The sequence below is a fragment of the Eriocheir sinensis genome, chromosome 34, assembly GCF_024679095.1.
Source record: "Eriocheir sinensis breed Jianghai 21 chromosome 34, ASM2467909v1, whole genome shotgun sequence".
Taxonomy (NCBI): domain Eukaryota; kingdom Metazoa; phylum Arthropoda; class Malacostraca; order Decapoda; family Varunidae; genus Eriocheir; species Eriocheir sinensis.
The window spans coordinates 14,369,540-14,382,400 of record NC_066542.1 but is presented as its reverse complement, the minus strand read 5'-3'; the positions used below and the strand labels follow the sequence as shown (position 1 = coordinate 14,382,400).

At 44.6% G+C, this 12,861-nt stretch overlaps 1 protein-coding gene across 7 annotated transcripts in view; it reads right to left on the bottom strand.

The window, feature by feature from the left end:
• Positions 1-12,861, bottom strand: part of LOC127007117 (cardioacceleratory peptide receptor-like) — a 225,639-nt gene that overhangs the window by 19,637 nt on the left and 193,141 nt on the right. For all 7 annotated transcript variants that reach the window (XM_050877743.1, XM_050877741.1, XM_050877744.1 and 4 more), the window contains 4 exons: positions 10,850-10,945; positions 10,102-10,287; positions 6,092-6,205; positions 3,425-3,605 (listed from right to left, as the gene is read on the bottom strand). In XM_050877743.1, the coding sequence (XP_050733700.1) occupies positions 3,425-3,605; positions 6,092-6,205; positions 10,102-10,287; positions 10,850-10,945 (577 nt within the window). The remainder of the gene's footprint in view (positions 1-3,424; positions 3,606-6,091; positions 6,206-10,101; positions 10,288-10,849; positions 10,946-12,861) is intronic.

The following is a 12,861-nucleotide window of genomic DNA, read 5'->3' as shown; positions in this document are numbered from 1 at the left end:
TCATAATAGAACTTGGTTACTGTTAATTAAAAGATAAATTGAACTGAACCTTCCTATTCCCTTGTCTCTTCTGCACAGTTTCCTGGCACTGACTTGGGTAGTTACTCTTCTCATCCTACCTGTGGCGAGAATGAAAGGGAGAGGAAGGTAGGTGCCGGCGCGGTGGTGGGGACGAGGCTTCCGGTAAACTTAATTAAAGTAAGTTTAACAAGAGAAGAAAACGAATAATGTTGAAACACTGTATACGGAAGGAATATTCAGCACGATAGGAATTATTACCATTGTAGCGACGACAGTGCATCGCGGGTGCTTCCACTTGATGAACGGGATGTTTGCGCCATTCTAAACTTCATTACAAGCCTACAGCGAAAACAATTGCTCGAAACCGCAAATTGAATACGTTATTGCACCTTCGGAACTCTCATCAGTCTTTTCATAACGATTATTGAGCAGCGGGTGTGGAGCCTTCACTGAGGCGGTTGACCGAGATGAAAACTATGACATACTGTATCTAGATTTCAATAAGGCGTTCGACAAAGTTCCCCATCACCGGCTGTTACTAAAATTACAGGCTCACGGCATAGATGGGAAAGTTTTGAACTGGATCAGGGCGTGGCTTAGTGATAGGAAGCAGAGTGCAAATCAATGGTGAAAAATCTGAATGGGGCAGTGTTACGAGTGGCCTCCCACAGGGGTCGGTGCTGGGTCCTCTGCTTCTTATTATTTACATCAATGACTTGGACACAGGAATTAGTAGTGATGTCAGCAAGTTCGCAGATGATACCAAGATCGGTAGAGTAATCCAATCAGACAGGGACGCTAGCGTTCTCCAGGATGAGCTTGACAGACTATAAGATTGGGCGGGGAAGTGGCAGATGGAATTCAATGTCGGAAAGTGTAGCATTCTGAGTGTAGGTAGGAATAACCCCTCACACAATTACTCCTTAAATGGCACTCCTCTAAGTAGGTCTGGGCGTGAGAGAGACTTAGGAGTCCTAGTGAGCGCTGACCTCCGTCCTAGGGCTCAATGCATTCAGGCTAAAAATAGGGCAAACAGAGTACTTGGTTTCATCTCAAGAGCGTAAGCAATAGGAGCGCTGAAGTCATCCTCAAACTTTACTTAGCACTAGTTAGACCTCATCTCGCTTATGCAGTTCAGTTCTGGTCCCCCTACTATAGAATGGATATCAAGATATTAGAATCTGTACAGAGGAGGATGACAAAGATGATTCAGGGGGTGAGAAACTTGCCTTATGAAGACAGGCTGAAGCAGTTAAATCTACACTCGCTAGAAAGGCGAAGATTGCGAGGAGACTTGATCGAAGTCTATAAATGAATGAAGGGCTTTAATAAAGGGGATGTCAATAAGATTTTGATAGTAAAAGAGCCAGGTAGAACGCGTAGCAATGGTTTTAAGTTAGACAAATTTAGATTCAATAAAGACATAGGCAAGAATTGGTTCACCAATAGAGTGGTGGACGAATGGAACAGGCTTGGGGGCCATGTTGTGGGTGCGAATACCGTAGATACATTCAAGAAGAGGTTAGATAAAGTGAGGTAAGGTGGGGTTGAGTGTACAGGAGCTGCCTTGTATAGGCCAACCGGTCTCTTGCAGACTCCTTACGTTCTTATGTTCTTATGATTAAAAGTCTGGACCCGCATTCTCAGACGCTTTCGACTCTCATAACAACTAGTTCCATGGTCCACAAAGGAAATTAGTCTGGTTCTCATATGTGTTTTCCCCTTTATGGTATATAGCAGCCTTGGCAAACTATCACTAGGATCATAGAACTATATCCATGAAATACCCACAAAACCTCTACGAAATCCTTTTCAAATACGGGTGTGTGGACCCCGAAATGTTTGAGGATATGGGGCCTGGTCTGTCTGCTGCTGTAAGAGAAGCGAGAGAGTAGCGGGAGGGGCAGAGTGTAGCGAGGGGTGTGACAGAGACCAATACACACAACGTCATCGACAGGTGGAGAACGTCGACACCTGTTCCCAGCCTTCCTATCTTGAGTGGCTCTCTGTTTTCTTATGGCAGAGAAATCACGGTCAGCAAGCATGGAGGAGTAAGGGTGTGGTGTGGCGGGGCGGTGAGGCAGAGGCCAACGCACACAGCCTCGGGAACAGGGGATGGGCACTAGATTTCCTTGTTTTCTGTTGTCTGTTTTTATTTCCCCACGCTTGTCTGTCTCAGCATCAGACTGGCCATGAACCTCAAGTCTCCCAGATACAGCCATGCATGCCTAGACCAATATAACCAAATTAACTGGACTGAAGCGAAAATTGAGTTAAGGAGCAATCATACATTCCAAGTTATCACGCACCAGAGGCTTTCAAGAATATGCAGTCCTGTATAATGCATGAGCAAATATTCAGCAGAAACTTTTGATCTGGACTGGGTGCGCTGAGATATTTCATTCTACGTTCACCTCTCAATGCATCCAGACCTATCGAGTTCGTCCTCACATAACCCTCTCCACACAGGCATGCCGCGACTCAGCACCATATAATTTAATGGTCCATAAATTATCGGTCCTCGGCGCGTAACCCGAGAAGCTCTCACTCTCTCGTTATAAAGGAGGCAACAAGTAAGTGGGTGTCTGGGTTTCAGGGAGTTATTAAACGAGATGACTAAACACGGGAGGAAGATAATGATTCACGCAGTAAGTGTTAACCGGTCGGGAAGTAGGACGGCCAAGTCAGCCCAAGAAAGTCTCCGCAGTAACCCCGCCCCGTTTGGTTTGATCCACTAACCCTCCGCTCCTTTTCAGAGCGATGCATTCTGGGACGCTGAACGATGAACTGGGGTGAGTATCTATATCATACACGCATAGAACTACATATGGCAACTCCTCCACTGCCATAAGAGTCAATTGTCGAGGTAAGACCAGCGGCACACTTCAGAGGTACACAAAAATCACTAAACCAACTAACACCAGCTAAACACAACGAACACTTTCAAAACTCTTCGGACACAGAGGCGGCGATAGCTCTCCGATCGAGTCTAGAGCATTATAATACTCTTTGACTTCACACCCTTAGAAGCAACGGTGCGGTCGAGGTCACAGAAAACGAACATTGAAGTGAAGCCGGACCCAAGTACGTCAACCCGAGGGTCAAGGATACGATAAGACGCCTCCAATAAAAGAAGTCTGACAAGTCTTTGAAGTCTCGTCTCCACCTTACGTCTTTGAGCACTCGTTTCCTTTTCAGTGCGGCAGGAGGGGTATAATTAGATAGATAGAAGGATAGATAGAGACACGGATGGAGTAATAATCAACCCTACACACTCCTTTCAACTTAACCTTACACCTCCATCCTATAACTTTTTCCTACCTACTCACAAGCCACCCCAATCCTAGCCCTAACCCATCCCTAAAAGACCTCCTGTTTACCCTTTATCCTACGTTCCTCCCACCTTAGGTTCCTGCAGATGTGGGTGGAGAAGAGGCAGTAGATGATGGGGTTGGCGGCCGAGTTGAGGGGCGCCAGGGACTGAATGAAGGTCGCCACGGCTATGTTTGTGGCCGTCTGCGGGATGTAGCCGTACACTTGAAGCAGGTCGAAGAAGATGTAGGGCGACCAACAGAGGATGAACACTGTGGAGGCGGGATAATGGGGCGGAGGTAAGTAAGGGCAGGTAGTGGGATCCGAGAGGGAGAAAGGGAAATGAAGGAGAGATTAAGGGAAGGAGCATGAATGGTTAAGGAGCTAAGAATGAAGGAAATGAGGGAAAGAAAGCTAAAAGTAAGTGAAAGTAAGGGTGACCAGGAAAGGATGAACACTGTGGAATGGGAAAACATGATGGAGGATGTGAGAGGGAGACAAGACAAGAAGGAAAGATTAAAGGAAGAATCAGATGAATGACTGAGAGGATGTAAACGAAGGAACCGAAGGAATGAATGTGTGATGATATTTAGGACGTGTACTTAGACGTGAGAAGGAGGGAAGGAAGAAAGGACAAGAAGGAAAGGTTGAAGGAATGAATGCTAGTGACTGAGAGGTGAGGAATGAAAGAAATGAAGAAATGAAAGCGGAATGAGAGTGAGGACGAAAGGAAGAAAAAGGAGGCAAAATTTAAAGAAAGAACAGATAAGTGGCTGAAAGGAAAGGAAGGACAGTGAGGAGGAGGAGGAGGAGGAGGAGGACGAGGGTTTAATATGCAGGTGTTTAAAGAGGATAAAGAGGAAGTAAAAAAAACTGGAATAAAAAGAGAAGAATGCGATAGAGAGGTATTGAAAGAATGTTGGAAGAAATGGAGGATAAAAAAATGAAAACTATAAGTGAAAGGGATGTAGTGATAAAGATGTAAAAGAGAAAAGATAATACAAAAAACTGAGGAAAGGAAATGCAAAAAGGATAAGAAATGGAAAAAGAAAGCGAAGCAGAAATAAAATACATCCGGAGAGAGAGAGAGAGAGAGAGAGAGAGAGAGAGAGAGAGAGAGAGAGAGAGAGAGAGAGAGTAATTAACTTATAGGAACCCAGCATCACCTTGTCATAACACGAGAATCTGGGAAAACACACACACACACACACACACACACATTTCTCTTTCTCGCGCATGCATCTTGAAGTTAATACATCTCTCTCTCTCTCTCTCTCTATCTCTCTCTCTCTCTCTCTCTCTCTCTCACACACACACACACACACACACACACACACACACACACACACACACACACGTACACACACACATATTTCCAATGTAATTCTAGAAGATAGAAAAACGTTTTATAAAATATCACCTATTTTCTCTTTTCCTTCCTCTGTTATTCTTTTTTTTCTTTTTGTTTTCTTGTCGGTGTTCCCAGCTTTTGTACTATTTTTTGACCCATGTATTTTCTTCTGTTCTAGCATATATATAATTTTCTATTCTTCCCTCCATCTTTTTTTCTTTCCTTTTTTCAGTGTCTTGTTTTTCTTGCCTTTCTGATTCCTTTGTTTTTATTTCTAGCTCAACAATTCTTTTCCACTCTCCTTCTGTCTTTGTTTCTCTTCGTTTGATGTCCTCTTTCCTTTACTCCAAGTTTTCGTCTGCGTGTTTTGGTCTCTCTCTCTCTCTCTCTCTCTCTCTCTCTCTCTCTCTCTCTCTCTCTCTCTCTCTCTCTCTCTCTCTCTCTCTCTCTCTCTCTCTCTCTCTCTCTCTCTCTCTCTCTCCACGCACAAAGATAACCTTATTCAGGGAGGCATTGTGACTTCCCTTCATCCTTTCTCACATTTCTTATTCGCGTATGTATTCAGAATCTCTCTCTCTCTCTCTCTCTCTCTCTCTCTCTCTCTCTCTCTCTCTCTCTCAATCACACACACACACACACACACACACACACACACACACACACACACACACACACACACACAAAAAAAAAAATCGACTCCATAACACCATCCATATGGAGTATGCATCTCACGTGTGGGGGGTTCCACTCACACAGCTGTTCTGGACAGAGTGGAGTCTAAGGCTCTTCGTCTCATCAGCTCTCCTCCTCCTATTGATAGTCTTCTACCTCTTAAATTCCGCCGCGATGTTGCCTCTCTTTCTATCTTCTATCGATATTTCCACGCTGACTGCTCTTCTGAACTTGCTAACTGCATGCCTCCCCCCCTCCCGCGGCCCCGCTGCACACGACTTTCTACTCATGATCATCCCTACACTGTCCAAACCCCTTATGCAAGAGTTAACCAGCATCTTCACTCTTTCATCCCTCACGCTGGTAAACTCTGGAACAATCTTCCTTCATCTGTATTTCCTCCTGCCTACGACTTGAACTCTTTCAAGAGGAGGGTATCAGGACACCTCTCCTCCCGAAATTGATCTTTCTTTCGGCCACCTCTTTTAATTATTTTTTGGGAGCAGCGAGTAGCGGGCTTTTTTTATTGTTTTCTTTTTTTTGTGCCCTTGAGCTGCCTCCTTTGTTGAAAAGAAAAAAAAAATTCCATGATCGTTTCTGTCCATTTCATTCGTATTTATGCACTCTCTCTCTCTCTCTCTCTCTCTCTCTCTCTCTCTCTCTCTCTCTCTCTCTCTCTCTCTCTCTCTCTCTCTCTCTCTCTCTCTCTCTCTCTCTCTCTCTCTCTCTCCTTACCGAAGACGATCACGAGGGTCATCTTCACCGTCTTAATCTTGGCTTTGGGGATGAGGCCGCGGGAGCTGGCACGGCGGCAGTCATCATCCGGGTTGGGTCGGGTTTTCTCGCAGCCTGGCAGGGGAGAAAGAGGGACAAGTTAGATGACACACAGGGATGAGCAGTGGAAAGAGAGGAAGGAGTGAGTAGGAAGAGAGAAATAAATAGGGAGGGAGATATAGTAAGTAAAGAGGGGAGATAAACAAGGACAAGTTAGATGACACACAAGGATGAGCAGTGAAGAGAGAGGAAGGGGTGAGTAGGAAGAGAGAAGTAAGTAGGAAGGGAGTTAAAGAGAGTAGTCATTAGGAAGAGAGTAGGATGGAGGGGAGATAAGCAAGAACAGGTTGGAGCACACACAAAAGGAGGAACAGTGGGAAGGGAGGGAGTAGTGAGTAGGAACAGAGTATTAGGTAAGTAGGAAGGGGGAGAGAAACAAGAGACAAGTTGTTAGCGGGCTTTTTTGTTTCTGTTTTTGTTTATTGCCCTTGAGCTGCCTCCTTTACTGAAAACACACACACACACACACACACACACACACACACACACACACACAGAAGGATGTATTGTAGGAAGAGAGTAAAGAGTGAGTAGGAAAAAAGTAGTAATTAGGAAGGGAGTTAAACAAGGGATACGATGGAATACACACAAGAACAGACGGTGGAAAGCGAGTGGTTAGTAATAATAAGAAAAAAACCCACTGGTAAGTAAGGAGGAGGGGAGGTAAACAAGGGACACATTAAAAGACCCGAGGATGCACAGAAGTAAGTTAGTAGTAGGTAAATAAGTAGTAGAAGAACAGAAGAATATCATAACAACACACACAAATAACAGGTTGGAACACACAGGGATACGGTGATGAAGTGGTGATGAGAGTGTGGTGGTGGTGATGAGTGAGGTGATGATAGTGTGGTGGTGGTGATGAGAGTGTGGTGATGGTGATGAGAGTGTGGTGGTGGTGATGAGAGTGTGGTGGTGGTGATGAGAGTGTGGTGATGGTGATGAGTGAGGTGATGATAGTGTGGTGGTGGTGGTGGTGGAAGAAATGATGGAAGAGAAGGAGTTGGAGAATGAGTGAATGAAAGAATAAAGAAAATGAAAGAGAAGGAAGAAAAAGTAATAAGAGAAAGAAAGAAGAGGAGGAGGAGGAGGAGGAAAAAAAGAAGAGAGAAGAAGAGAACATAAGAATAGACAAGAATTACACGTTTGAACACACAGAAAAACACATGGATAATAAATAGTAAAAGAGCAAGTAGTAAGAGTGTAGCAATAGCCAATAGAGATACACATGAATAGCACGCTGGAAAACACATAAGGATACACAGTAGTTATATAATAGAGCCAGAGAGACACACGTGAATAAGAGGGAATCAAGTTATACGTTGAAACACATAAGGACACAGTGCAGTTATATAATAGAGGCAGAGAGATACATATGAATAAAACGTTTGAATACACCGGGATACATAGTAGTTACATAGGAGAAGCAAAGGGATACATACACGTGAATAAAGAGGATGAATACGAGAGGAGGTAATGTGAGCAAAAGAGAGGAAAAAAGAAGCAAATGAAAGTGAGGGAAAAATGAAGGAAAGAATAGAGTAGGTTTTGGTCTCTCTCTCTCTCTCTCTCTCTCTCTCTCTCTCTCTCTCTCTCTCTCTCTCTCTCTCTCTCTCTCTCTCGCTCGCTAAGGTACAAGACCTCCATTTATGGGACCAAACATTCTTTTCACGTGACTTATTCTTCTTTTGTTACTCTCCTTTGTTTGTGTTTATTAGCTGTCTTTGAATCAACAGCAACAACAACAACAACAACAACAACAATGCACATTCCCCCTCTCTCTCTCTCTCTCTCTCTCTCTCTCTCTCTCTCTCTCTCTCTCTCTCTCTCTCTCTCTCTCTCTCTCTCTCTCTCTCTCTCTCTCTGTGTGTGTGTGTGTGTGTGTGTGTGTGTGTGTGTCCTTTGTGTGGGAGACTTACTTATGTGTAAATCAAGAACAGGAGACGGAGGAAGAGAAGTAGGAGGAAGAGGAGGAGGAAGAGGAGGAGGAGGAGGAGGAAGAGATAGGGAAGTAGACGAGCCGTGAAGCGTGAAGGTGGTTTGTTTGAGGGAAGAAAGGGAGGCAGGAAGGGAGGGAGGCAAGGGGGGGAGAGAGAGAGAGAGAGAGAGATGATGAGAGAGAGAGAGAGAGAGAGAGAGAGAGAGAGAGAGAGAGAGAGAGAGAGAGAGAGAGAGAGAGAGAGAGAGAGAGAGAGAGAGAGAGAGAGAGAGTATGAGACGTGTTTCTTGTGTCTTTGAGGAAAACTTTCGTTATTGTCGATTTCCTTTTGATATCAAATTGTTTTCTCTAGTTCTTGTATTTTTTTTTGGCCTGAAGACCCTTTTGGCCTTTGAGCCCAAAGATCCTTCTGGAGAAAACAACAAGAACACACACACACACACACACACACACACACACACACACACACACACACACACACACACACACACACACACACACAATATTTACTCATCCATTCACGTCTATTTTATCCTTTCCTCGAATCTTTTAGTCTATTTTCATCTCTCAGGTCCTTGTCAATTATTTTCTTCTTTTCAGCTCTTTATTTTGTACTTAGTTAATCCTTCACATACGTGTCGCTTTCCTCACCCTTCTCTTATCAACTTATTAATTTAGCTTTGTGTCCCCTCTTAGGCCTCTTTCACACGTGGACACTTAGCAGCGCTGCCGCTGTTAAATAATGGAGGTGAATGGAGGCTTTCACACGCAGACACGAAAACAAAAAGGAGCGCTGCAAGCGAATTTGAGTGGTCGGCTTCGCCACCGGTGGCGGACACAAAACGTTGCGGTGCTCGTCACGATACATGGAATTCAATGGGAGCTTTTACACATAGCTGCTGCTGCGTCACTTTTTTTTTAAGCAGCGCGTGAGTGTCTCGACTGCAGAGCTGCTCAATTTTAGCAGCGCTGCTGAGAAGCGCTGCTAATTCGACACTTCCCCCCAGCATTTTCTAGAAAGATAAGCAGCGCCTCAGCAACACAACTAAAATTGAGTCGCGCGTGAATAGCGTTGCTGCAGCGCTGCTAAGTGTCCCCGTGTGAAAGGAGCCTAATTTTAGCAGCGCTGCTGAGAAGCGCCGCTAAGTGTTTCCGTGTGTATGGGGCCTTACGGTGCTCACAAAGGACTGTATTCTCAGAAGCTTTCGGCTCTCACAGGAAACATTTCTAAGGCCGACAGAGAAGATTAGTCGGGTTCTCATGAGTGCTTTTAACGTTGAAGGAAGAGAAGCTTTGTCGAACCATCACTAGGCTCAGAGAACCAACCCAACGAAAAGTTAACAACCTCTTCCAAAGCCTTATCAAATATACGTGTGTGGGCCCGGAAACGTGTAAGAATATGGATCTAAGACGACATTCAGAGAGAGAAGACGAAGTATTATGACCTTCAGGAGAATCAAGTTACTCGCCTTCCCTTGAGAGACGAAGAGATAACAAGTTTAGGAGGGGCTGAGAAGGGTGAGTGTAGCTAATTGTTTTCTCACATCAAAGTCTTACGAATAGAAGTTCTACGAGGCCTACAGTGTCAGAAGGGTGCCGGGCGAAGGGCCAATCTCCGCTCTCACGCTTGATTCCTTGTCTTTTCTTCCATTTCCCTCCTTTGGTTTCCCTTTCCTTGCACTTTTTTCCCCCCCCACAGTCGTTTTGTTCTTATATTAATGACATCTACTTCCCGTTTTGTTATTTGTTCATTTTTCTCTCCTCACCGGTATATTCTTAAATCAGTGACTTCTATTTTCTATCTTACCATTTGCTATGATAACAATTGCACCATCCCGCCCTGTTCTTTGCCATTTACTCAACGTCCATCAAATTCTCACCAGTATCACTCTTCATTATTTCCATTTTTCCTTCCACTCTATATTATTCCATTCACGCAACTCTGAGACAACTAAACATAAATCAAACTTACTTCTGGGGCCGAGCGCTTTGGTGGTTATCGTCATCACCTTCCCTTTGGACCAGATGGTGTAGACGATGACGGCGTAGCAGGCGGCGATGATGACGGTGGGGAAGAAGAACACCGTCAGGGTCACGAGGGTCATGTAGAGCTTCCACTGCCACAGCTTCGGGAAGTCGATCCAGCACTGCACCACGCCTGGAAGGGAGAGAGAAGCGGGCACTAAGAGAGTAAAGCCTCACCTGGTTGGTCTTCCCTCGACACGTAATCAGAGGGTGAAGTCCAAAACTGGAGAGTGAGGTCAAAATAACAGTCAGCATTAACTTCAAGCTTCCTACAGTACATGAGGGCCAGAACAGGAGAGTATGGCCCGGAGAGCAGGCAGCTTTTACCGGCTCAAGGGCCAATGAGAGAGATCAGTATTGCAATCAAGCGCACCTGTAGCGTATGCTCCCGACTTTATCTTACCCTTTTACAATACATAAGGTCATAAACGGTATAGTAAAGTCCATGTAACAGACACGAGAGGTTCTTACACTACATAAGAATGAGGGCCTTAGAGTTTTTGTGGAAGGTTTGTCATCTGCCTGTATATATCAAAAGTTCTATTGTCTGCCATGGATGATCAACAGAGCTGAGGAAAGATCGCACTGAGATGCTGTGGTGTTGATAGACTCAAAAGGGTCCCAGAAGTGAGGCGGTGTTGGGGGTGGGGGTGCGGTGTGTGTGTGTGTGTGTGTGTGTGTGTGTGGTCACTCACCATCTACTGAAGTCTCCTTGAAGAACACGAGGCTCGGGGAGGCGAAGACGGCGGACAGCAGCCAGGCCACGGCCACCAGCCTCCGCGCCCGCCGCCCTGGGGAGTGAAAATTTGTTGATGATAATACTAATAATGATAACAGTAACAAAAACAAAGACGATAACAATAATAATGATCCAACAATAACATCTCCTCCTCCTACTCCTACTACCGATACTACCACTACTACTACAAAGCATTCTTTCGTTGCAACATAAGTGAAGTGAACGTTCTGGCCCCTCGTTCTGTTTTCTTTCGTTGGAGTAACACCCAGCGGGCCTTTGTGTTTCAGTTTTTGATTGTTGCCTTGAGCTGCCTCCCTTGCAGTAAAAAAAAATGTACAACACTACACTTTTCCTAAGGTTACTCGAATGCGTGCGTGAGGACTGACTGAAAATAAGTGACGAGTTAATGAAGATAGTCACTAAGGAAGCCAAAATGCTCGATGTTGTTTCTTCCTCCATGTCTTCCACGTTACCTCCTCCTTCTTCTCTTCCTCTTTCTTCACTTCATTCCTTATCACTCCTTCTTTACCCCTCTGTCCAATACAACCTTTTTATTATTCACCATTTTCTTCCATACATGATCTCACCAACACCATCACCATCCCTACCATCATTACTGTCATCACCATCATTGTAACACCCCAGCATCTTATTATTCACCCTTTTCTTCCTAATCACCATAATCATTGCATCTTTTTTTTTTTTACATCAGAGGATACGGCTCAAGGGCAACAAAAAGAGTAGGAAAAAAAGCCCGCTACTCGCAGCTCCCATCAAAGATAAAAGTAAAGAGTAGCTAAAAGAAAGGTCAATTTATCATTTATCTTCCTTTTCTTACTACTTCGGCTGCAAAAGAAGCACACAGTTTTTTCATTCAGCATTCTCCTCTATTTCTCCTCCTTCTCCTCCTCTTTCTATCACTCCTTCGCTTTCCCTCCGTCCTCTACGACCTTCTTTTCTTCATACACAACTTCGGCTGCAAAAGAAGCACACACACTTTTTTCCTTTATCATTCTCCTCCAACTTTTCTTCTTCTTTTCATTCCTCGCGGGACTTCGCCAGAATACCCGGAACCCGAAAGTCTGAAGCTGACAATCCAATATGCAAACTTCCGCTCTTAAGATATTGAAACCCCCTCATTGGCATTCACGTGTTAGGCGGCTTCCACTTTCACCACCACCACTAACCACCAGTGTGACGGAGATGAGCACTGAGGCCACGCGCAGCTTTTGTGTGTGCGTCCAACTTTACTTAACACCACCAGTAACTGTAAACTCCACCTAAGCCTGCCTACTTATTGCCGTCGTCACCACCATCACCATCACCACCACCACCACCACCATCATTATCATCAATATCCCGCTACCGTTATTACTATCACATCACTCAACGGCCATCATTAACCTCACCAATATTGCCGTATGTAGCCCCACTAATAAACACCGTAGTCATTACCGTCCCTATCATCATCATTATCACCTGCTTATCATCATCACGGGCAGTTCATCGCTCATTAACATACTTTTCGAACGTATCCATCATTAAAATGCACTAATATAACACTCCTGCCTCTTATTATTCACCATTTTCTTCCATACATTACCAACACCATCGCCATCCCTATCATCATAACTATCATCACCATCATTGTAGCACCCCAGCATCTTATTATTCACCATTTTCTTCCTAATCACCATAATCATTGCATCTTATCATTTACCTGTATTTTACCATAACCACCATCCCCATTACCAACCACCATTATCACCATAACCACCACCACCATAATTATAGCATCTCTCCATCTTATTATTCATCATCTTCCCCAGGGGGCTTATTCATGAGATCCATCAGGAAATTACCGCAGCTTAGACTTCGAGCTATAAGAGTATCTCCCTACACGGGTCAGGGAGAGGCTTCAAAGGCCTTACCTGGAGAGTCATTGCCTACCTGGATATCCTTTTGGCC